Source organism: Homalodisca vitripennis, chromosome 5 (assembly GCF_021130785.1).
Source record: "Homalodisca vitripennis isolate AUS2020 chromosome 5, UT_GWSS_2.1, whole genome shotgun sequence".
Lineage (NCBI taxonomy): Eukaryota > Metazoa > Arthropoda > Insecta > Hemiptera > Cicadellidae > Homalodisca > Homalodisca vitripennis.
Window position 1 is genome coordinate 39308318 of NC_060211.1, and position 25913 is coordinate 39334230.

The 25913-nt window shown below is 31.7% G+C and overlaps 1 protein-coding gene across 3 annotated transcripts in view; it reads right to left on the bottom strand.

Moving 5' to 3' along the window:
• Nucleotides 1–6779: 6779 nt before the first annotated feature.
• LOC124362033 overlaps nt 6780–25913 on the bottom strand; it is a 29375-nt gene continuing 10241 nt past the window's right edge. For 2 of the 3 annotated variants that reach the window (XM_046816185.1, XM_046816183.1), the window contains exons 3-5: nt 17238–17342; nt 8717–8978; nt 6780–7433 (exon numbers count right to left, since the gene is read on the bottom strand). In XM_046816185.1, coding sequence (XP_046672141.1) covers nt 7012–7433; nt 8717–8978; nt 17238–17342 — 789 coding nt within the window. In that variant the 3' untranslated portion in view covers nt 6780–7011. The remainder of the gene's footprint in view (nt 7434–8716; nt 8979–17237; nt 17343–25913) is intronic. The other variant, XM_046816186.1, reaches the window with a different exon arrangement.

Consider the following 25913-nt stretch of genomic DNA (forward strand, 5'->3'; position numbering starts at 1 on the left):
CCCAGAAGAGGACACTTTTTGACCAAAGTAGCCTTCTCAGTCCTATGTGTATACATAATATATTCAATTTATCAGGAAAACGTAACAAATTTACTGTGACATCGTAAATACATTAGACTAGAAAGGAATTTAAAGACCCAGAAGAGGACACTTTTTGACCAAAGAAGCCTTCTCAGTCCTAGTAGGTAAAAATGTTTTCTTCATCGGGACACTGAGGCAAATTCAACTATGGCACACTGGAAATACAGTGCGAATTAAAAGTATGGAACTCGAACTCGGGACACCTTTCTAGAAAACAGAAGTGAACTTTTTAGTCACTTTTACAACTCTGCCTATTTCCCCAAAAGGGATTTTGAGGGGGCGGCTCAAAAATTTTAAACGTAAATACCCATTAAGTGACACCTCATTTGAAAGTTCTTGATAAAAGTAAAACATTGGAAACCAGAACTTTCTATCTCAACCCAGTTCATTGAAATTAATTAAAAATTAATTGAGGCAAAACATAAACATCCATATTCAGAAAGTAAATAACTTCAATAGACAACCACTTCCCTTACAAACTCAGGCCTGTTTTACAGTTATTACCTGCTACAGAGTAGGCCTCCCTTATCTTATCAGTTTTGAGGAAGTCTAGTACCATGTTCAGTTCCTGGTTGGAATTTAAAAAGTTAAGACAAGTTCGTGTGACACTGCGTGTGTTTGTGATACTTTGTGTTGACATGGAGTATTTAAGTGAACAAGAGTGTATCATGATCCTGACAATGCAAGGCTACGGAGACTAGGTGAGATCTTATGATGAAGTAACAAATTTATTTAGACATCACAATCAAAACCCCGTATCTAAATCAGGAGGTCCAAAAATAATGCAACGTTTCCAGGAAACAGGCAGCATTAAAGACTGCCCAAAGCCTGGATGACCAAAATCAGATACAAACGAAGCATTGCACTTGGCATTTTACAGTCTGTTGTAGAAGATCCTCATACATCAACAAGAAATGTTTCTAAAATATTAGATATATCTCAAACATCACTTTGTAAAGTTTTACATGACAGTGGTTATAAAGCGTACAAAATTTGTTTAGTTCATGATCTAAGTGAAGACGATTTTGATCATCGTGTAAGAATTTTGTGAAGTAATGATGTGGAACATTGATAATAATACAATTAGATTAAATACCATTGCTTTCTCAGATGAAGCAACTTTCGTGTTAAACGGTAACGTTAACAGACACAATGCTCGTTATTGGGCTTATGTTAACCCTCATTGGATGAGAGAGCAACATACCCAGCACCCTGAAAAATTAAACGTCTGGCTTGGCATTGTGAGGGATCAAGTTGTTAGGCCCTTTTTAATAATGGAAACCTTAATACCAAGGTATACCAGTAAATGTTACAAAATCAGGTTTATTCAGCTATTTAAGTAGCAACCAACTGTAATGAAGTTTGGTTCCAGCAGGATGGAGCACCTCCACACTATGGTCTGCATGTCCGCGAGTATTTAAATAATATTTTTCCAAATCGCTGGATAGGCAGAAGAGGAAGTGGCCACCAAGACCGCCAGATCTATCTCCACTTGATTGCTTTGAGTGGGGTGACACTAAAAACAAAGTCAATAAAATAAAACCCCAGTGCATTAATGACCTTAGGGACAGAATAGTAATGGAAATTTAAAATATCATGCATGCTGTTTCAAGTTTTTACAACAGGCTTGGATATTAAACTTATTACATTTAAACACAAAAAAAACCAATATTTAATACTGTACTTTTATTTTTGTGAGTCTTTTCTATAGCAAATTAATTATATACTAAATTAAATGTGATGACTGCAACAAAAAATACATTGGACAGACAAGAAGAAAAATTCATACACAATATAAAGAACATTGCTCACACATTAAATTCAACAGAACAGAAAAATCGGCCATCGCACACCACTGTATCAATACTGGACACACTAAATCACAGGAAAACTTAAAACTATTAAAACACTTTAACACTCCAAGATATTTAAATGCATGGGAGTCATATTACATTAATCAAACAAACACAGAAGATTTATTAAATCAAGAGGATGGACCAATACAAAATTCAATATTACTTAAACGAAGATTACAAAAATAACATTCAAAATTTATATAGTATAATAGCAGTAATAATTTAATTGTATTTACACACTACGCCACACAGGACAAATTAATATTAAATCACATATGTTGTAACTATTATTAAAAATCAAATTTACTTTTGTGATGTGTCTGACGAAGATAGGCTTGCTATCGAAAGGCCTCACAAAAATAAAAGTATTAAATATTGGTTTCTTGTGTTTAAATGTAATAAGTTAACTGTAGCCAATATAAGCTCCATCTTCAACATAGGCTTGGATATTGTCAAACTGACCTGGGACAGCAGTTTGAACATTGATATAAAAAACACAGGTTATTAAGTTTTAGCCGTTTTATTTCTTAACGTAATCGTAATTACTACTGCTACTGTAACTTTAAAATAAAATTTTAAACTGCCTCTTAGAAAGCCCATCTTGAGGAAATAGTTTAGTTTTGTTTCCTAGAGGGGTGTCCTGCGTTTCATTTTTTAATCTTTGTCTATTGAAGCTTGAGCAGGATCCACCCATGCTTTAACTTAATTAATTTCAATGAGCTGCCATTTTGTGCTGGGTTGAGATAGAAAGCTCTAGTTTCCACTGTCCTTTCTTTCTTTTAGCCGCACCGCCAAAATCCCATTTTGGGAAAATGTGCATGTTGTAACAGTGACAAAAAAGTTCACTTCTATTTTCTAGAAAGGTTTTATTTGAGAAGTATTATGTTTATGAAATGTTATGTTTTTGTATAGAAGAATGTATGAATGGAACGAAATAGTTTACGATATATTAAGCTGGCTAATGCATTTAAATATGAATGAATAATAAACAAATAAATATATTAAAATTTTACGTGTGTTGACTGATGAATTATTAGATGGCAATTTATACAAACTTTGAAGCGAGATATAGTGTGTAATGGCAATAACAATTTTTTTAAGTAGAGTCTGAAATACAATGAGGTAATGGAGAAAATTTATTCATACTTTAATATTATAATGTGAACCGAGATAATGATGAATATTAATGCAAAATTAACACAAATAGGTAATTGAATTTGAAGAAGATCCTAAATAAACTCAAGTTTCTAATTTAATAATGAAAAGTGTGCTAATACGACTTAAGAAATAATCTTACTCTGATGGACAATAGAGTGATTTTTTTTTTTAATATGAATTTTTGAGTGACTTATTTCAATTAAAACTGTAAACGGCTTATTTGAGATGGACAATAAATTTTCTGATGGACAATAGAGTGATTTTTTTAATATAAACTTTTGATTGACTTATTTATTATGTTTTAAATAAACTTATAAAAAAAATTATACAAGAACCAATATGAACAATTATTGAATTTTTTAATATGTTGAGAGTTTGTTGACAAGTTAACAGATTTCATTTATCATTATGTTTTCTGCAAAAGCAAAAAATTTTATAATAACACACACACACACACAGCAATCCATACAAGAAGAAGAATATACACCCATACAATTTTGATAACTTACAATAAACACATGTAAGTCAATAAATTTTAAAATTTAAGATAAACTAGCAACCTATTTTAGAGTTAACATTAACATAAAACAAATTATCATACATATAAGATAGAAATACATAAATTATTGTAAAATTGAATCATCAGACAAAATAAAGTAATTCTTTAGACCAAATACCACAGAATACATTACATCTTAATATCAAAAACAAGGAGATTGTTACGCAAAGTAAGTTTATGACACCTTAGTTATAAGGTGAATTTAGATCAGATGGTGACTTTACAATAATGGAATTATTCTTGTGAATCATGACTTAATATGAGACTGACATGAACCTTTTTTCGTCAAGAAATTTATTAAAAAATCACAAAGTTAATCAGCATTTGAGTTATTGAATACAGTCATACATTTTATTATTTGTGTTAAATTGGTGAATCTCGATTTTTGTAAAAGAACAGAATAGACATTTACTAGATGATGACCACTTGAATATTGGACGGCAACCAGAACTCTCAGATCTTCAAGGATAACCATTGCCAGTATTAAATTTCATACTAAACCGACAAGTACAGTTTCACAAAGTAAAACTGGACTTGGAACTCAAGTAAGATCTACCCAATTTATGATTCCAAATATTTCAGAATTCAAACCTAACATGCACCAAAACCTGTTGTATGTTGGATATAAATTTTGTATGTGCCCATGGCAGTACAATTCACAAAACCCTGTATCATACGACATGTGATAAATAAACTCAATAATAGTTGTAAATCAAACGTCTTATATAGGCTATATATCAATAGCTAGTTAAGCATGGGCAAAGAACGAGTTATTAAATAAATAAAGAAAAACTAATAATAATAGGAGTCTTTTCAGACATATATGTATTTTATATTTTCTTAATAGGATATAAAATACAAACCTCAAAAGCAACGGAAGTAGATTATAACAGTTGGGAATATAAGTTTTTTTGTTGAAGAGGACTTTTTAGACCAATTGATGTATATATTTTCATGATCAGAGTAATAATGCAAATGTTATTAGGGTACCAAGAATGATTTAGCCAGGAAGATGATTACAAAGATGAAAGTAAACAATTTTGACTGAAGTAGTCTTCTCAGACCGAGTATTTATATATTTTTTTTAACCGTGGCAACAATTAAAATTCCACTAAGATATGTAAAGTATAACTGATTCCAATCAAATAAGTTTCTTCATATTTTAAACCTCAACTAAGAACTAGTGGACATTTAGTTTAGCTTTTGAACCTCTTGACAATGATCACTGAAATAATACATGCTGGAAACATATCTACTTATGATTCAACATTATTATAAGGCTGCATCATATCTATTATTACCATAAGTGCTTTTACTAAGACCACTATGGTGGACTTTGTGTTCCTCTAATCTGTCCCGAAATATTTTAAGTGTTATTCAAAAGTTGGCCCTATTCATTCAAATACAGCGTGTATCATAATGAATGACCTGATTTTAAAACTCAATATCTATTGCTAAAAATGTACTACAAAAATAATATTTATTGCAAAATACTCACAAAATCTTAAAGTTTTAGGTTCATTTTCCAACAGGATGGAGCTCCACCTCACTGGCACAACAATGTTCCGCAGCTTCTCAACAACACTCTGCCCCACCGCTGGATAGGGCGCACGGGATCTCGAGACAATGCCCTTCATTCTTGGCCTCCAAGATCACCAGACTTGACCCCATGCGACTTTTTCTTGTGGGGATATGTGAAGGAAAAAGTCTTTGTTCCCCCTCTAACTCATGACATCGAAGAACTAAAGAGCAGAATAACTGTCGCAATAAGATCTATGAACGCAGATACGTTGTGTAAGGTTTATGAGGAATTTGGCTATCGTCTGGATGTTGTTCGTGCTCCTGCTGGTGGACATATAGAACATTTGTAATAACATACTTAAAACTTTAAGATTTTGTGAGTATTTTGCAATAAATATTATGTTTGTAGTACATTTTTAGCAATAGATATTAAGTTTTAAAATCAGGTCATTCATTTTGATACACGCTGTATTATGGAATGTTGGTGAAAAATTTGTATATTTCACTCTCCGACTTCAGGACTCTAAAACCTGTAAACCAGCTTCATAAAGTCCAGTTATTATGAAGCAGATCAGGCGCTGGAATATCTTATATAATATGGATAAGTGATTATCACTTATTTTCAAGAGTGTTTATTAAGCTATTCTTAAAGGACTTGTTTATGACATACCTGTTATTTAATAGGGAATCGTTTGCAATGCTGAGGGTAACTGCTAGTATTAATAAATAAGCTTATAATAAATTGGTTTTGTCACCTACAATATTGCTGACATGTCAATAACTGACCTTTTTCATTGCTAGGCTTAAGCCTAGTTTTAACAAGTTTTCTGCAAAAACTGTAAATATATTTGTTTTATTAACTTTTATGTGTCACTCTCCGACTTCAGGACTCTAAAACCTGTAAACCAGCTTCATAAAGTCCAGTTATTATGAAGCAGATCAGGCGCTGGAATATCTTATATATATGGATAAGTGATTATCACTTATTTTCAAGAGTGTTTATTAAGCTATTCTTAAAGGACTTGTTTATGACATACCTGTTATTTAATAGGGAATCGTTTGCAATGCTGAGGGTAACTGCTAGTATTAATAAATAAGCTTATAATAAATTGGTTTTGTCACCTACAATATTGCTGACATGTCAATAACTGACCTTTTACATTGCTAGGCTTAAGCCTAGTTTCAACAAAGTTTTCTGCAAAAACTGTAAATATATTTGTTTTATTAACTTTTATGTGTCATTGAACTCTTACAACTTGTGCCTTTAAAACTTAATTTTTATAAAATCATCAATTTAGGATATCATGATTAAGTTTGGTAGCGAAAAAAGTTTAATGAAATATGACTGAGTAACAACAAACATTAACAAATCAAATCATTGTGAAACTTTTTATTATTTGGTTGTACATTACGACAATGAAATAACCCATTCTGTTTTATTTTAGTAACCATAAATGTTTATATGCAACCAAGCAAACGAAATCTCACTATATTCAATTTTTAATGACATGAGACATTTTGATACCACAGATCTGAGTAGACATCTATAGGTACCGACACTAAATTAGGGCTATAAGAAAAAAATGACATCATAACTTTATAAAAAACTGTTTATTATTATAATTAATTGTTTACAGTGATTGAAGGTAAATCTTAATTCCAATTCCTGTATTTGCATAATAAAGAAAATACAAAACATTCAATAAAATGCAAGGGAAGAATATAACAAAATAAGAGTTCTTGAAACAGCCATCAGTAATAACAACTTTGCAAAAATAATTAAACTAATCATCCTGAATAAAAATATTAAAAACCATAATAAACAATTACTCTAAATTAAAATTCATCTGTACTCATTGTATAAATGTTAATAATTATTAAAACATTACGTTTTGAATTACCATAAAATAATGCATAAACTAGAAAAATGGTTACTCCTGGATTGTTAATTAGATTGAAAAATTGAATTGTAAAACAGAAATGCACTAATTGTAAATTGATTGTCTTATAATTAATAAAAGAAGCTGAATATACTAAGGTTAATAATGACTGTAGAAATAACTTGTCGAGATGAATTTTTTCCCCTTTATAATATGCAATAAATGTAGGTAAAAACTCATTATCGTTAAATTTGACAGTAACAATATTGTTGGGTCCTCCAACTGCAGTATCAGCGTCCTTTAAAACTTTCAGACTTCCTGATCCTCTAGCTTTCTTGCACACCAACACTTTGAATAAAATAAGCGCACGATCATCACCTAAAACAAAATTGTGTACTATATGATAATGAACATGAAAAAGCCAACAAAAAGAACTCGCAATGATGAAATGATTTTATTTTACACAACTGTTTAATAATAAAAAGAAAAATGTAAAGAAAAACATTAATACTGAATCTGGTAATTGAAAATCAAGAAGCAGTCACTTCTTATACATTTTCTTGTTTGTTACATTACAGACAATATGAATATGTAATTTATTATATATATATATATATATATATATATATATATAAATATATATATATATATATATATATATATATATATATATATATTAAACAAGTGTGTTCAATGTGTTACAAGTTACAAATAAAAAAATTTTTAAAATTAAAATCTTAAATACAATATATATATATATATATATATATATATATATATATATATACACATATGAACATTTCTATTGAAAAGGCTTGATCAAAGCTGAGTTGGATGACATTCACAGTACCTACATCTGGTATTTGGCCTCAAGTGACTTTTTATTCAAAATGGCTTAAAGTGGACAATGATTGACATCAAATGAGGAGGTCTTCTCCCATACAGATGTATATTATGAAGAACTTTCAAAATTCTGCTTTTTAGATGGCCTAAAAATTTGGAAAAAGGTTTAGAACATTATACATGTAGTTTAAAAGTGGTTGAGCTGAAAAATAATAAAAATCAATAAAAAAATAGTCTGTTTTTCTACATTTTTTTAACACGACAGAGCAATACTGCAGAGAAAATTACCTGGTACTAAATGAGAACAAAACTGTAAAGTGCTTTTCAGACCTAAAAGTGAAGACGAAGAATTACCTGAACTTACAACTGAAACTGTTAGCTTCACATTGACCAAATGTGCAAAAAAATCAAGAGGAGACTTATTTGTTGGCTGATATGCAGACGTTGACTTTTTTAATCTGAAAAGGAATTTCTGAACTGGAGACTATCATGAAGCTATGAAGAAACATTCTTGTTACTGAAACTGACAAATATTGTTTAGTATATTTTACTTATATACCAGTTCTGTTCTTTAAGATCATAAGCAAAAAAAAAGAAAAAACTTTTGGCAGGTTTTACACCATAAAATGACAAAAATTTGATGATATGTTGCTCAACAGACTTTTGCAGTTATTGCTCAAAAGCCTGTATGATCTGGTGAGCTGCATCACCCTCCTGTTCTTCTCTTCGACATCCCCACCTAACACAAATAAACATACCACATTATGAGGGAGGGTTCAGTAACTAAATACTTTAATATCGTTAAATGATCAACATACCATTGTGCCTGTTTGAGTGACAATTGGCATAGTCAGCGTTTGTGGAGAAACTATTCCCGATCCCGTACCGAGAGCGCCGTACTAGTCGCCAGTTCAGATTGTCCTCTACAATGGACTCTACAGCACTCTGTCGAGTGGAATGGAACAGCTCCAACTCCTGAACTACAGCTGTTCCATTTCGGCTGTGATATTCTGCTTTCACAAGCTCATACAAGCTGGTCAGGTAGGGGTTGTTGACTCTTAAGACTTTGCTCACATTCACCTACAAAAGTAGTATGAAACTATAGATATATTCACTATTATTCTGACTTTGCTAAAATTGTTGGGTAGTTAAAATTATACTTGAAAAAAATGTCTCTGTCCCTCAGTCTAATTACTTATGTTTCATGAATGCATTAAGATATTAGGTAAAATTATATCAAAGAATGTTAACAAAATTGCATTTTTACAACTTTATTCTCAGGTAAGACCAATTTAGCTGAAAATAATATCACAAATCTGTACAGTTTTTAATTTCGAAAAAATTTATTTTTATTTAAAGTCGTGTGATTCAATAGAGATGGGTTACCAAGTAAGGCTTCACTAATCAGATCAGAAAAACTCCTTGAAGGCTACTGCAAAGACAAAAACTGCATCAAAATCACTTTGCCTGATCACGTAACACTGTTACTATTTCAAGACATTCACAACAATTCACTTATTCCACATCTGTTGTAGATGACACATTACAGGTGGCCGACAGTAATAAAAGATGAAATAAAACTGAATCCTGGAACATCTCAGAATTGTTGTATTAAAGGGGATTGGCTTCTCCTTTATTAAAAAAAGTAAAGCCTTGGCTGGAAATTATGCCCACCTCTGTGTTTCCTGAGATTCCATAGATACTATAAAGGATCAGATAAAATAACCTGCCATGTTAAGAAATTGTAAGACCACAAATAAAATATTCCATCAACACCAGATTTGATTACAGTACAAATGGAACACTCATCAATGGAGAAATTTCTAAGTAAGCATACCAGGATTTTGGACACATACCGATTGTTGTATGTTATTAAAATAAAACACTATGTTTTGAGGATTGGAATTTATCCACTTCCTCGAGTCTCAAAAAAAGCCCTTAAGACAGGTTCAACAAGCATGAAAAATTCAAAAGCAATCAAAGTATAACATACTTTGCCAAGTTGTAGGTCTAAGAAATCAAGCATATATAGAGCGGTCAGCATGTCAAAACACAAATCGGGGGAAATGTACACATACATGCTATAGTGTGACTCTCTTCAATGAAGTCTAATTTATTCGAGCTTTGTATAAATAGCCATGGGAGTAAGAATGAAGACATAGAACTTGCTCCCACCAAACAGTTCTGAATACACCACTGTGCTATCTTTGCCTGAGGGGGGATTGAAATGGATTGTGTACTAATCATTATATGGGAGAATAGAATAGAGAAGAATAGAAATTTATATATTTGCAATTTTATAATATACAAAAGAGGTGAAGTTAGGGGCTCATGGCCCTTTCATACACTTAAACATATAAATTAAATACATACATACAAAGCAATCAAATAAAGAAAGGACAATAAAATATTTTCAAAAGCTAAAGTCAAATCGAATTCTTAAATAACAGTAACTAAGCCAATAAATCTAAATTCCTTCATAGTTCTATAAATTACTTATTATAATATTAAACAGTAACTTTTTCAAGAATAAACCAATAATTTATTAAAGCTTTGTATAAATGGCCATTGAAGTAAGAATGAAGACATAGACCTTACTCCTACAAAACAGTTCTGAACACACCATTGTGCTATCTTTGTCTGAGGGGGGTCCCTAACTTCAGCTCTTCATACATACTAATCATTACAGAACATAAGATGAAAAAAGATGAAATTACCAGGCTTAATATTGTAAATTATAGCACTCACTCTTACTATGCTAGATGCAGTATTAATGGTGGGGGTGTAATTATTTTGGCAAAAAACACCATTACAATTAAAGAAATAATGTTATCTGCAATAACAAATTTATTATGTGATCAAATTTTTGAGCTATGTTTGGTTGAGGTTTATTGGGGTAATTTAAACATATTATTAGGTGGTATCTACAGGCTCCATTTTCAATGTAAATACATATATTCCTGGAAAATTTGAATTCGGTTTTTAGCATTCTAACCAATAGGTACAGTTATATAGTGGTATGTGGAGATATAATCAACACCTTGACAAATAATACTTGTGTGAAAAATCTAAAGCACCTATTAAAACAATACAATATGAAATATTAATATACTTGCCCACTAGGTCAACTAGCACTACTCAGTCAGTAATAGAAAATATTAAAACAAATCTCAATCACAGATTCAAATGAGTGTGTGAATGCAATGTTGTCAGAGCATGATAGCCAGTTAGTTACAATACTTGATTATGTATCTAACTCAATGTGACAACAAAATTCATTCAAGTATTCCAGGGTATTTTCTGACGAAAATATGAGAGATTTTAATTCAGCATTGTGCATACAGTCAGTTTTTTAACATGTGTTGTGGTCCCATGTTGGCTGTGTCATATTGCTCCAAATCGATGTTTAAATAATGATCAAACTTCCAATTCCTACGTCGTCGATGTATCTTATGCTGTGGTAATTGTCTGTAGTGTTGTTGGAAGTATACTGAGTGTTAGTGAAAGTACATGTTATATGTCACTAGCACTAGGTCTATATTTATCTCAGGTTTAAGTAGGTTCAATGATAGTTCAAATTGAATATCACTGTATTGAAGGCTCTGATAAATATGGTTATTTATATCAGGATAAAGTTCACAAATGTTCACTGGGTTCTCATCAATCACTTTGATTTTAATAAATTTTGAAATGCAACGTTCCTTGAGCTAAAGCTTATTCTTTTTACTTACCACACCTCTTCACAGATGGGCATAGTCAATGATATTAAAACAAAGCAAATCACTTTGATGTCAATTTATTTTAATGTGATAAAAACAACTAATTGTATTCACTTTGCTTTGTTGTTAATTTATTCACTAAAACAATATCCCATCGCCTGGTTATAACTTTTAATGCACTATTGCACAATTCCGTATTGCATCACTACCAGGTGGATCTACACGAGTACACGTCCTCCCTGCTTCAGCTTTCAAGACAGAAAAAAGATTCTCTGGCTAAAACCCCGCGTATCGGCTCAAACAATGCTCTTCCCCTCTCCCGTTCAGATCAGCGTCTTCACGATTGAACATAATTTAATTCTTTTCTCATAATTATCGAATTTTATCACGTTCACTATAATTGATCAATTTAAGTCTTTCTATTTTCTTTTATTATTTTTCTATCGCTTTTTATTTAAATGTTTGCAACATGTGCTTTCTGATGTCATCAATACGCAAGTCATTTTATCCCACAATTGGCTTTTTTGCGTAATTTTATTTGGTACTTTTGTAAAAACGAATTTTGGTTGTGTTTAACTCATTTTAATTATTTGAATTTGTTCCCGTATAAAGTTTAACATATTTCTCCATTATTAATTAAATAAATCTCAATTCCGATAACATGTGATTTACTTACGTCACAGTCTGCTAATTCCCTGCGAATATTTAAATGTCGTAATTTGACCTGTCACAACTGAGTTTAGAAACATGGGCACAGCTTTATAAAGCTCCAGATCATTTAAATTTTGACACCTTTATCCATATCTTTTTATATTACTTCAATACTTATTCAACTGTATTTAAGTACAGTTCAGAAATTACTTAGATAAAAAAAACCTTGGTTTAGCGAAGATCTAAAACTAGAAAAAAAGAAACTAATTACTGAAAGTAATGCTGCCCGAAGAACAAAATCGCAAAGAGACTTGACAATGTAAAACTTAAATATAACCCTTTTAAAAATAAAATTATTCAATAAAAACAAAACTACTATACTAATAAAATTAAAAGATCTCAAAATTGTCAAAGAGACACTTGGAAAATTACTAACTATAAAACAGGTATTTCTAAACCAAATACACAAAATATATACATCAGGCCCAATAATAACATAGCATCAGATCCTAGTAAAGTTAGTGAAATTTTTAATACTTACTATATTAATGCAATTAAGGAAAAATCAAAATTTAACATATCTTAAAAAACCTTAGTTTTTAATGCTTTTCAAGATTTAGATATTAATTTTCAATGTCGACTAATTGATAGAGATGATATTATTTAAATCATCAGCAGTCTGAAAAGTAGTTATAGCACTGGATATGATGACATACCAGTGCCAATATTAAAATATGCTATGGAATTTCTAACTGACCCACTGCTTCTTATGTTTAATTCATCTTTCCTCTGTGGACTATTCCCTGAAAAACTAAAAATTACAAAAGTAAAACCTTTATTTAAAAAAGGCGAGCGATGCAGCAAATTATCGGCCACTTGCATTGCTCCCAGTTATATCCAAAATATATGAACGTGCAATGTCTAACCAGCTGGTTGACTATTTAGAAAGAAACAATTTACTTGATAGCATACTACAGCATGCGTTTAGAAAAAGTAAATCTGTAGTTACAGCTGCCACTGATTTCATTGAGTCAGTGATTGATTCTGTGGATAGAGGGGAAAAGGTAATAGGAGTATTTATGGACCTCCATAAAGCATTTGACAGTGTTAGTCATACTACGTTGCTAAATAAGTGTCACAGTTTGGTATCCATGGGAAGGAGTACAACAGGCTAAAGTCACATATACAAAACAGACAGCAGTTTGTGGAAATACATAATCTGAACAACAACAATAATAAATTAACTAGTATATATAATTCTACTTTAAAACAAACTTCTTATAGGGTTCCTGAAGGATCCATTTTGGGGCCGCTTATATTCCTCTACTACCTAAAAGGTATTCAAGAGCTAGATAAATTATGCTTATACGCTGATAATGCCACTCTAAGAATTAGTGCTTCATCTAAAAAGGAAATAAGGGAGTTTGCTTTTCTCAGCATACAAAAAATAAATAAGTTTTTCAAAGAAAACAATTTAATTTTAAATCCAACAAAAACAAGCGATATGGCATTTTATACTAATCAATGCAGAAATAAAATTAATCCTAATATAGAAATACATGAAGTGGTTATAGTTAAGGAAGAAGAAGTACAGTTTTTTGGTTTAACGTTAGACAGTTCGCTGACATGGAATAAACATTCAGAAAAAATAGTATCAAAAATTAAGTATGGTTTATATGCTCTTCGCAGAATGTCAAAATTATGCTCACAAGAAACTCTAAAAATGATTTATTTTTCACATATCTATTCACATATTATATTTGGTATCTCAATATATAGATCCACATCAATAAAAAATGTAGATTCAATTTTAGTGATCCAAAAAAAGTAATTTGTGTTATTTTAAAACTTAAATGGAATAAAACTGTGAAGGATCACTTTCCTCAACTGAGTATCATGATTGTTTACAATGTACCTCGTATATGTGAAACTATAATGCCAGTGATGAATTGTGCTCATAGCTTAGGCAAAAGTGATGAGAACCATAGTTTTAATACGAGAAATAGAAATAATATGGCAGTAGCTCAACATAACACATTTTTTCTGTAAAAAACCAATATACATAGGAGCTAAATTTTTTAATTTACTGCCAAGCAATATAAAATTAATAGAAAATGATAAATTATTTTAAAATAAACTTAAAAGATACCTGACTGACCTGCCATTGTACTCCTTTTCTGAATTTTATATAATTCATAATAGTTTACTATCGTTAAAATTATATTGTGTTAGATTTAGTTAGATACTAATGTCAAGCATATTTAGTAAACTTAACCGTTTACTTTCTCAATCCACCACTTATGGACCCGCCGTGTCCCGGACTGGCAACCGGTAGCCGTGAGGTTTCTACTGGCCTCTGGTGGGAATGTGTGTAACATACCTGTTACACCCATTCTCCCTTCTTTAAATTTGAAGTATTTACATTATTTATAGCATTTGTTTAATCACATCTTCTTTGGATGATTTTTGGTTTGTTGGCTTACCACTAGACTGACTAGAGATTCATGCAATAGTTTTTTTCTTGTTTTCCGTATTGCAAAGTCGTCAATAATGTTTGTTAGTCTAATTTTAAAGTAATGTCGCTTTGGGTGCACAGCAACAATAAGCCATTAATCTTTTCATCAATCATTGATGATCTAATTTCTGACTTCACTCTTTTCAAAGCTGAAAAGCTACGTTCAGCTGTGCAGTTCGTCACAGGTAAGGTTAGAAATATCCTGAGAGCGACCTCCAAATTGGGGAACGTGTTCTCCAATCCGTTTGATTTTATGTAGGCGTACATATCTTTGATCTTAGAAAGGTTCTCCAAGACCATGCATTGTTTGAAATGGTTACATTCCTGGGCAAAGTCTTGTCCATCAATATTGTTCTTGTATCCTTCTCCTAACAGTTTAGCTTCACAAGCCACCTCTTTGGAATTTTTCTCTTCTAGATTTTGTAAGATCTTAAATCTTGTATCGAGATTTTATTGACCTCCCTTCTTTTGTTGAGCTGCAAATCTATGTTGTCCAACAATGGCAATAAACACCCCAGTGCGAAATCTTTCTCGAGGAGATGTTTCTTCCATGCTTTTGTCCTTCTTTTCATCGGGCTATAGCTTTCTTTTTCTTACTTTGTCATATACAGCTTCTTCTTTTTCTGCAAGTTTCAATGCTTTAGACTCGACATCATCAAATAAATCTCTCTTTTCCCTCAAAAATGAGGATAGTGTTTCAAGTTCCTTTAAAGAACCAAATATGTCTAAATCTTGATTTTGAAGAGTCAAACTTGTTACTTGTTTTATCAACTGTCTCGAGAATTTCGTCCCAGATCATAGTTAATAATGTGGTCTGGAAATTTCCAAGTGTTTTTAGAAACTCAGCGGCATTCTCTTTATAGTGTCTGAGTAACGGCTTTATTTAGCTCTTCAAGAGCATCTATTAATTCATGTCGACTTATTGTTAAAGCTCGAAGAGCGTCTGCTTTACCAGACCATCTTGTGTCACTCAGAGGTTTTACCATTAGCTTTCTCTAATCTTTCTTTGATTTTCCTTCGTAACTCTTTTCAATGTGACTTTTTAAGATGTTCCACCTGTAAGTGGATGCCGAGAAAAAAAAGCATATAGCCCTTGTACGAGTGTTAAAAATATTGTGTGTTATCTGGACACGCCTTATCGGCAGCAAAACACCCAGCAAGGTTTAGTGAATGAGCTGCAATAGTCTGTGAATAGTCAGCAAGATCATTTTTGCTGTTATTCCTTGCCTGAAGACTTGAATATATACCTGACATGTTTGGTGCATTGTCGTAAGTTTGTCCACGACAGTTATCGACATCCAGCTCAAGTTTCTCAAGTAAACAGAGGGTTGCTTATTCCAAACTTCCAGATTTGTAGCATACACTTGGTAAGAGTTGTATCAGGCGTTCGTTGGCGCAAGCATTTAGCAATGAAACATGCCGAAGTACTACAGCCAATTGGTCTGTGTGCGACTCGTCAGGTGTGGAGTCTATGATTAAAGAGAGATAGCGAGCTTGTTTGATTTCATTTAAGATTTGATTCAGTACTTCTTTGTTCATAATATCAATAAATTCACTGCAAATGTCAAACGAAAGGTATAATACACTACCTTTGCCTTTGTTACCATGTGTTGCTATGTGTTTCACGAGAAATAGATCAAATTCACTTATCAGCTCAAGACAGCCTAGAAAAAGTCCGTTTGATAATTATGCGTGCAGATACAACCACGGCAATGTGTTTTTTTTCCATTTTTTGCGCCCCCCCCCCCCCAAAAATGCCAATTGCCTAGCACCCTAGGCACGTGCCTATTTGGGAAAACGGGCCTGGTGTCACATGAACTTTATCTTGTGCGTCATAGACAGATGGATTCCCTCCAAACTAGTGTCCTATCTCGATAAAAATGGCTGTTGATAGTGACTAGAGGGAGATGCAAGTTGCCCGTACTTCCATGGACCCCACTACAGCCTAGAGACCCAGAACGAGTTAGAAGTGTCCCCCTCCCCCTTGGATAAAGCCAGGCATGAAGCTAGAACAACGTCGGTGAGTTGGCATCATTACATGAACCCTTCTCTTCTATAACCATCCTATAAAGTCAACCTTTGTATATTACTCTAGAGTCTATTAACGATACAATGTATTTATATATACAAATGCTGATGTAATTAGGTTTCAATATTTTTATTTGCTTTGGGAGCATTGATTCTCTGATTTCCCCCTTCCCTTATTTACATCACTGCTGTATTATGATATTTGAAAGCGACCAATTTACTTACCGCCGATACCCTTTATCTTACTACGAACAAAAGCACCATGTCTTCTTTTAACAGATACATTTATAATTTCTTACCATAATAATGAGTTTGAAATAAACTATTTTCATACAAACACTTAAGTTATTAATTTAGAAACTAACAATAATAATAAATTACGAGATATACTTTATGAATTCATTATTATGTATATGAAGAACTTACCCCAGGAAAAGACCTCCTTATCTTTTCTATAACAAGAGCCCGGTCAATTACTGATGCTTCTTCCAAAATATTTTCACTTTTCTCTCTAATGAGTTTCCAAGTACTCTGCAATAAAAAGGGCAAAAGGTTTTTAGAGCAATAGGAACAGAATTAACATAAAAAATAAGTTAATAATTTTTAAACAAACCTTTTATGAGTAGTACCAATAACATAAGTTACAAACACTTATTTAACTGTACAACACGTACAATGTTATTCAAGTCGTGTAAAAACACAATTAATGATGTCTATATGTCAGTACTCTTAGACCACTAAGGTTGCAGGAGCATCACTGTTCCTGGTTCCTGCAGTGGATGCCATTACCGCAGTACCCTCCAACTCTGTGTATTGGGAAAGCTATCTTTAACCCAACAGCTGCTTATCTGTCATTCCATTCCTCCTCAACCTCTATCTGAGTGCCTTTGTTTATATGTTGAACACAATGTATAATTATTTTCTAATAATCTTAAAGACATTGGTCACAAATTTGTTCAATAAACACCAAATGAAAAAGAGCGTTTTAAAGATTGTCTATCTTGTGATGATACTGAAGGTATCATTAAAAGTATGCTATTAAGTTTGGTCATAGGAAGATAATTTTACATGTTTTTACAAAGCCACATAATAAATCAATTCACTGTTGTGTTTATAGACAATATTAAAGTTATAATCTATTATAGTGACTAATAATAAAGTTAATATATTCATAACATACTGGTGTTGCATGATGAACACTATTTTATGTGTTGACATAATAGTTTTATTTCCTTTTTCCCAAAAAATAGCATGAATTCTAAAAAGTATAAATTAGAAATTAGTGTCTAGTTGAAAGTATGTGTGTTGTAACAGGTCAAATTACGACATTTGAATATTCGCGGGGAATTGGCAGACTGTGACGTCAGTGAATCGGCAGACTGTGACGTCAGTGAATCACATGTTATCGGAATTGAGATTCATTTAATTAATAACGAAGAAATATATTAAACTTTATACGGGAAAAGATTTAATTACTTAAAATGAAGTAAACATAACCAAAATTTGTGTTTTACAAAAGTACTAAATAGAATTACGCAGAAAAGCCAATTGTAGGATAAATGACTTGTATATTGATGACGTCATAAAGCACATGTTGCTAAAAATTTAAATAAAAAGCTTTGAAAAAATAATAAAAAGAAAATAGAAAGACTTAAATTGATTAATTATAGTGAACGTGATAAATTTCGACAATTATAAGAAAAGAATCAAATTATATTTAATCGTAAAGATGCTGATTTGAACGGGAGAGGGGATGAGTATTGTTTTGAATCGGTATGTGTAGTTTTATACGGAGATTCCTTCTTCTCTTTCCAGACTTGAAGCAAGGAGGTTGTGTGCATTCTCCTGGGATAGTAGTGATGAAATTAATAGGAAACGGTATTATGGTGTATTGAAATTTTTATGAAGGATGGGATATTATGTTAGATTCTTAAGTTATCAAAGCAAGGTGAGTGGAATTATATATGTATGGACAGTGTAAAATGGAATAAATTAACGTCAAGGTCATTTGGTTTGACTTTTATTTGAATATCCCATTTATAAAGAAGTGTGATAGGAACTTTAATGGAGTGATATTAAATTTTTTAACCACTACTCAACCTATTTAAAAACCTGAGATAGATATAGACTTGTTGTTGGTGACAACACCACAGACATTCAAATTTGATAGTAATTTGGTATTAACTTGGAATAGTGTGAGTTGGCCGGCACGAGGTGATTTGCATAGCCGGTGAGAGGGAGCACATTTTGAATAGTGATTGGGAAAGGATTGGGACAGCAAACTGTTTATCTGGAAGGTGGCAGAGTTTCAAGCAGTACCAAGGGGACGCAGCTAGCTTTGGGCAGATTTTGAGCAAGATGGAGACCAACACCATCCGGAGCAAAATGGTACAGCAACGTGGGACTCGTAACAAAATGGCGCACAACTACATGGGGCGTCAACAACACTAAAAAACCGATACGCAGCAAATTACCGCAGCCAACCCGGGGCAGATCTTCAGCAAATTGACGCAGCAACGTGGGGCTCGCAGCAAATTGACGCAGCAACGTGGGGCTTGCAGCAGTGTGTGTGTGTGTGTGTCCTGTTATCATTTCAAATCTTCCATCAACCATATTCAATGAAAAATTTGAAGGAAACAATTATATGCTTATCTTATTCTTTGTTTGTTTCAAGATGAAGGAATAGGGATGGATTATTTCACCAAATTAATCCAAAATATAGCAATTATGTGCTTATCTTATTCTTTGTTTGCTTCAAGATGAAGGAATAGAGATGGTTTATTTCCAAATTAATCCAAAATATGGCAATTATGTGCTTATCTTATTCTTTGTTTGTTTCAAGATGATAAAGGAATAGGGATGGATTATTTAACCAAATTAATCCAAAATATAGCAATTATATGCTTATCTTATTCTTTGTTTGTTTCAAGATGAAGGAATAGGGATGGATTATTTAACCAAATTAATCCAAAATATAGCAAAATGTTATCATAACAGTCATTATACAATTTTTGAAACAATGTCAAGTATCCCTTCTGGCTTCGTTGGAACAAAGGTCAATTTCATATGTGAGCTGTTTCTCATATTTTATAACGATTCAATTTTCTTGACTACTTTTGAAGAGTTCCAATCTTGATCTCTTAAGACTTATAAAAAAATTAGTAAGAATAAAAATAGTTTAAATAGCTTTAAATTTTGTATCTTGTCTGACTTATTTTGTGAAATATCTGAGATCGAAATTTTGCACAATTGCAAATGGCTACAATTTTGAAACTTTCTATTGGTTGAGACAAACTCAAGATATTATCCAAGAAATATGTTAGTTCGTTTTGAATTGGATTGAAATTATGGCAATCATGTGTTCCCCATTAATACTGTAATGATGATACATATTATTTAAAAGTTTGTACCTGAAAAAACTGTATGACATAAAAAAACATGTATCAAACATTTTTAATGAACTGAGAATTCTAAAACAGTTGTTTGTTTTTCCCTACAATAAATATAAAATGAGATAAAACCATTTCTTTTTTACATTTAAACAGACCGCCATATTGAAATCCTATTAAAATAGTTCATTTTATTCTTAATAAGCCCTGCACATAGACAGACAGATAACACATTTTTACATTCCCTCAACAGATAAGAGAAAACTGTATCAGTCTGCTGAATGCGGCTTCAATGATGCTCAGCCAAATTCCCTGGTTGGACATGCACCACATTCTTGGTTATGTAGAAATGATTTAAAGTCTACAGATGAAATCTTCTCGAGATATCTTGCCACGTGGTACATTCACATTTTTGTTCAGTTCATCAAGTTGGGTTTCATATCATTGTCATATCAATCAGTCTAAACACCAAGTCTCCAAAAGAGTATGTATATGTTGAGGCAGTTATACATGTGTTAATACGTCATATGTTAATATCTCATACGATTGTTTTGTCTTTTTACAAAAGTATTAATTTGTTTATCCTATAATTTCTCGTTGCCATCATGGTTACTTATAAGGCTAATGTAAAAATGTTCACTAATGCTCAGCCAATTCCCAAGAAGTGACATGCACCAACATAGACAGACAGGAATTCAATTTTCTAGCTCCTCGAATGATTCGCTCCGCCAATGCTCAGTCAGATGGGCTACAATGGAGTATCGAAGAATCCGTGGGAATGTAACGAGTCTTGCCAACCAATATACCAAATATCACGTGCACAATGTCATAAGAATGAGCTCAGTCTGATTACGCATTTGTTTATTCTATGATTTTCACATTTTCATCATGATTACCCATAAGATCAATGTAAAATCTTTCTTAGCAAAATGTCTAAAATACTTAGCTAAATCCCGTGGAATGACATGCACCATCATTAATGTTCCTTGTATTAAAATGAATTCTATGCGAAATTTCACGTCTAAAAGTCAGTTTGTTTTTCGGATATCGTGAGGACAGACAGACAGCCCCTCAAAGATGGGCTTCGCTAACACTCAGCCAATAACTCTCTTTGAGAATCGATATGATCAAACATGTTTTGATTACTCTACAGGAATTATAGACATTTAGGGACTTCTGCAACCAGACCCAAATAAAATTTTTGCAATCTATATGTGAGTTACACTTTTGGTTGTATTATACATTATTATTCACTCAACTTAGAAATTCTAAACTACTTCTAGAAGGGCTAAAAACTGGGCACTCAAAATTAGAAGTTTTAATGGGACAGGCCCATTTTTTACCTTTTTTGGACTTTTTCCGAAGCTCGATAGCAGCCAAACTGTAAGACCAGGCTCAAATCCTAAAATAATTGCTAGTGGAGAATGAAGTGAAAAACAAAAAGGTCCAGTGACTTTTTGTCCTATCTCTTTTGGACAGTTATTTTAACAATGTATTTCATGTTAAAAATTGTATTTAGCCTAATAGTGGTCGAACAATGGGTTACAGCTCAAACATGTTCTTAATACCTCTTAGAATATTAAGTGATCTAGAAAAAAAGTAAAGTAGAAGTTTTCTGTACCTCTAACTGTTAAATCAAAAACAGTCATAAAAATGTATTTCATGTTAAAAATTGTATTTAGCCTAATAGTGGCCGAACAATGGGTTACAGCTCAAACATGTTCTTAATACCTCTTAGAATATTAAGTGATCTAGAAAAAAAGTAAAGTAGAAGTTTTCTGTACCTCTAACTGTTAAATCAAAAACAGTCATAAAAATTGTATTTCATGTTAAAAATTGTATTTAGCCTAATAGTGGCCCGAACATAATGGGTTACAGCTCAAACATGTTCTTAATACCTCTTAGAATATTAAGTGATCTAGAAAAAAAGTAAAGTAGAAGTTTTCTGTACCTCTAACTGTTAAATCAAAAACAGTTATAAAAATGTATTTCATGTTAAAAATTGTATTTAGCCTAATAGTGGGCCGAACAATGGGTTACAGCTCAAACATGTTCTTAATACCTCTTAGAATATTAAGTGATCTAGAAAAAAAGTAAAGTAGAAGTTTTCTGTACCTCTAACTGTTAAATCAAAAACAGTCATAAAAATGTATTTCATGTTAAAAATTGTATTTAGCCTAATAGTGGGCCGAACAATGGGTTACAGCTCAAACATGTTTTCTTAATACCTCTTAGAATATTAAGTGATCTAGAAAAAAAGTAAAGTAGAAGTTTTCTGTACCTCTAACTGTTAAATCAAAAACAGTTATAAAAATGTATTTCATGTTAAAAATTGTATTTAGCCTAATAGTGGCCGAACAATGGGTTACAGCTCAAACATGTTCTTAATACCTCTTAGAATATTAAGTGATCTAGAAAAAAAGTAAAGTAGAAAGTTTTCTGTACCTCTAACTGTTAAATCAAAAAACAGTCATAAAAATGTATTTCATGTTAAAAATTGTATTTAGCTAATAGTGGCCGAACAATGGGTTACAGCTCAAACATGTTCTTAATACCTCTTAGAATATTAAGTGATCTAGAAAAAAAAAGTAAAGTAGAAGTTTTCTGTACCTCTAACTGTTAAATCAAAAACAGTCATAAAAATGTATTTCATGTTAAAAATTGTATTTAGCCTAATAGTGGTCGAACAATGGGTTACAGTCAAACATGTTCTTAATACCTCTTGAATATTAAGTGATCTAGAAAAAAAGTAAAGTAGAAGTTTTCTGTACTCTAACTGTTAAATCAAAAACAGTTATAAAAATGTATTTCATGGTTTAAAAATTGTATTTAGCCTAATAGTGGGCCGAACAATGGGTTACAGCTCACATGTTCTTAATACCTCTTAGAATATTAAGTGATCTAGAAAAAAAGTAAAGTAGAAGTTTTCTGTACTCTAACTGTTAAATCAAAAACAGTTATAAAAATGTATTTCATGTTAAAAATTGTATTTAGCCTAATAGTGGCCGAACAATGGGTTACAGCTCAAAAACATGTTCTTATACCTCTTGAATATTAAGTGATCTAGAAAAAAAGTAAAGTAGAAGTTTTCTGTACCTCTAACTGTTAAATCAAAAACAGTCATAAAAATGTATTTCATGTTAAAAATTGTATTTAGCCTAATAGTTTAACAGCTCAAACATGTTCTTAATACCTCTTAGAATATTAAGTGATCTAGAAAAAAAGTAAGTAGAAGTTTTCTGTACCTCTAACTGTTAAATCAAAAACAGTCAATTTAGCCTAATAGTGGCCGAACAATGGGTTACAGCTCAAACATGTTCTTAATACCTCTTAGCATATTAAGTGATCTAGAAAAAAAGTAAAGTAGTTTTCTGTACTCTAACTGTTAAATCAAAAACAGTCATAAAAATGTATTTCATGGTATGGGTTACAGCTCAAACATGCTTAGAAATTTAGTGATTACCGATAAAGCTCAAACATGTTCTTAATACCTCTTAGAATATATTAAGTGATCTAGAAAAAAAGTAAAGTAGAAGTTTTCTGTACCTCTAACTGTTAAATCAAAAACAGTTATAAAAATGTATTTCATGTTAAAAATTGTATTTAGCCTAATAGTGGCCGAACAATGGGTTACAGCTCAAACATGTTCTTAATACCTCTTAGAATATTAAGTGATCTAGAAAAAAAGTAAAGTAGAAGTTTTCTGTACCTCTAACTGTTAAATCAAAAACAGTTATAAAAATGTATTTCATGTTAAAAATTGTATTTAGCCTAATAGTGGCCGAACAATGGGTTACAGCTCAAACATGTTCTTAATACCTCTTAGAATATTAAGTGATCTAGAAAAAAAGTAAAGTAGAAGTTTTCTGTACCTCTAACTGTTAAATCAAAAACAGTTATAAAAATGTATTTCATGTTAAAAATTGTATTTAGCCTAATAGTGGCCGAACAATGGGTTACAGCTCAAACATGTTCTTAATACCTCTTAGAATATTAAGTGATCTAGAAAAAAAGTAAAGTAGAAGTTTTCTGTACCTCTAACTGTTAAATCAAAAACAGTTATAAAAATGTATTTCATGTTAAAAATTGTATTTAGCCTAATAGTGGCCGAACAATGGGTTACAGCTCAAACATGTTCTTAATACCTCTTAGAATATTAAGTGATCTAGAAAAAAAGTAAAGTAGAAGTTTTCTGTACCTCTAACTGTTAAATCAAAAAACAGTTATAAAAATGTATTTCATGTTAAAAATTGTATTTAGCCTAATAGTGGCCGAACAATGGGTTACAGCTCAAACATGTTCTTAATACCTCTTAGAATATTAAGTGATCTAGAAAAAAAGTAAAGTAGAAGTTTTCTGTACCTCTAACTGTTAAATCAAAAACAGTTATAAAAATGTATTTCATGTTAAAAATTGTATTTAGCCTAATAGTGGCCGAACAATGGGTTACAGCTCAAACATGTTCTTAATACCTCTTAGAATATTAAGTGATCTAGAAAAAAAGTAAAGTAGAAGTTTTCTGTACCTCTAACTGTTAAATCAAAAACAGTTATAAAAATGTATTTCATGTTAAAAATTGTATTTAGCCTAATAGTGGGCCGAACAATGGGTTACAGCTCAAACATGTTCTTAATACCTCTTAGAATATTAAGTGATCTAGAAAAAAAGTAAAGTAGAAGTTTTCTGTACCTCTAACTGTTAAATCAAAAACAGTTATAAAAATGTATTTCATGTTAAAAATTGTATTTAGCCTAATAGTGGCCGAACAATGGGTTACAGCTCAAACATGTTCTTAATACCTCTTAGAATATTAAGTGATCTAGAAAAAAAGTAAAGTAGAAGTTTTCTGTACCTCTAACTGTTAAATCAAAAACAGTCATAAAAATCTATATATATAAATGCGAATGTTTGTTTGTATGTTCCGTTATAACTCTGGAACCAATGCACGAAACATCGTGAAATTTTGTACAGTGATTCTACACGTTCCTGGAAGTAACATAGGCATACATACTAGAGTAAATTTGGTCCAATTTAAATAGTTTATTTAATTAATTTTTTAATTATAAATCGTTGTTGATGTTAGAGTGTTTTATATTGGATCCGACAGACTGCGCTACGACACATAATACAAAGCGAACTGATACTTAACAGCTGTTAATACTTTCAGCTGAAGTTCATCAAAGAGGCAGAAACATTTGTTTACATTTAAAATTTAGAAAATTTTTATTGTAAAGTGCTTGATCAATAGTGTAATGCAGGTTGCATAGAAGACGTCATTGCCTAATTTTAAATTCAGATTGCACCAATGATCAATAAACTATCTAATGCAATGAAAATACTATTAAACGCTATTATGAAAACAACCTCATTGTAAAAATCCGTGAATGTTTGCACATAAGGTAATCGAATTTGGTTACATGGAAGGTAAATGAAAAGAGCCGAAAGAAGACACTTTATGATCGAAATTGGGTTTCTTTGATACATTTTCTTGAAGGCACACTCCTAAATAATACTGGAAATATCTTAGACAGAAAATTAATTTTAACAGACCGAATTTGATTCTTTATAACCTAATTAGTTTACCGAGATTCATCCATATACATTAATTGTTCTGAATAACTTATCAACACCTAGCAAAAACCACGAAAGATAGAGGCAGGAATATGGTACATACCTTCATAATGCGCCCAAGAGGCTATCAATTATCTCAGCA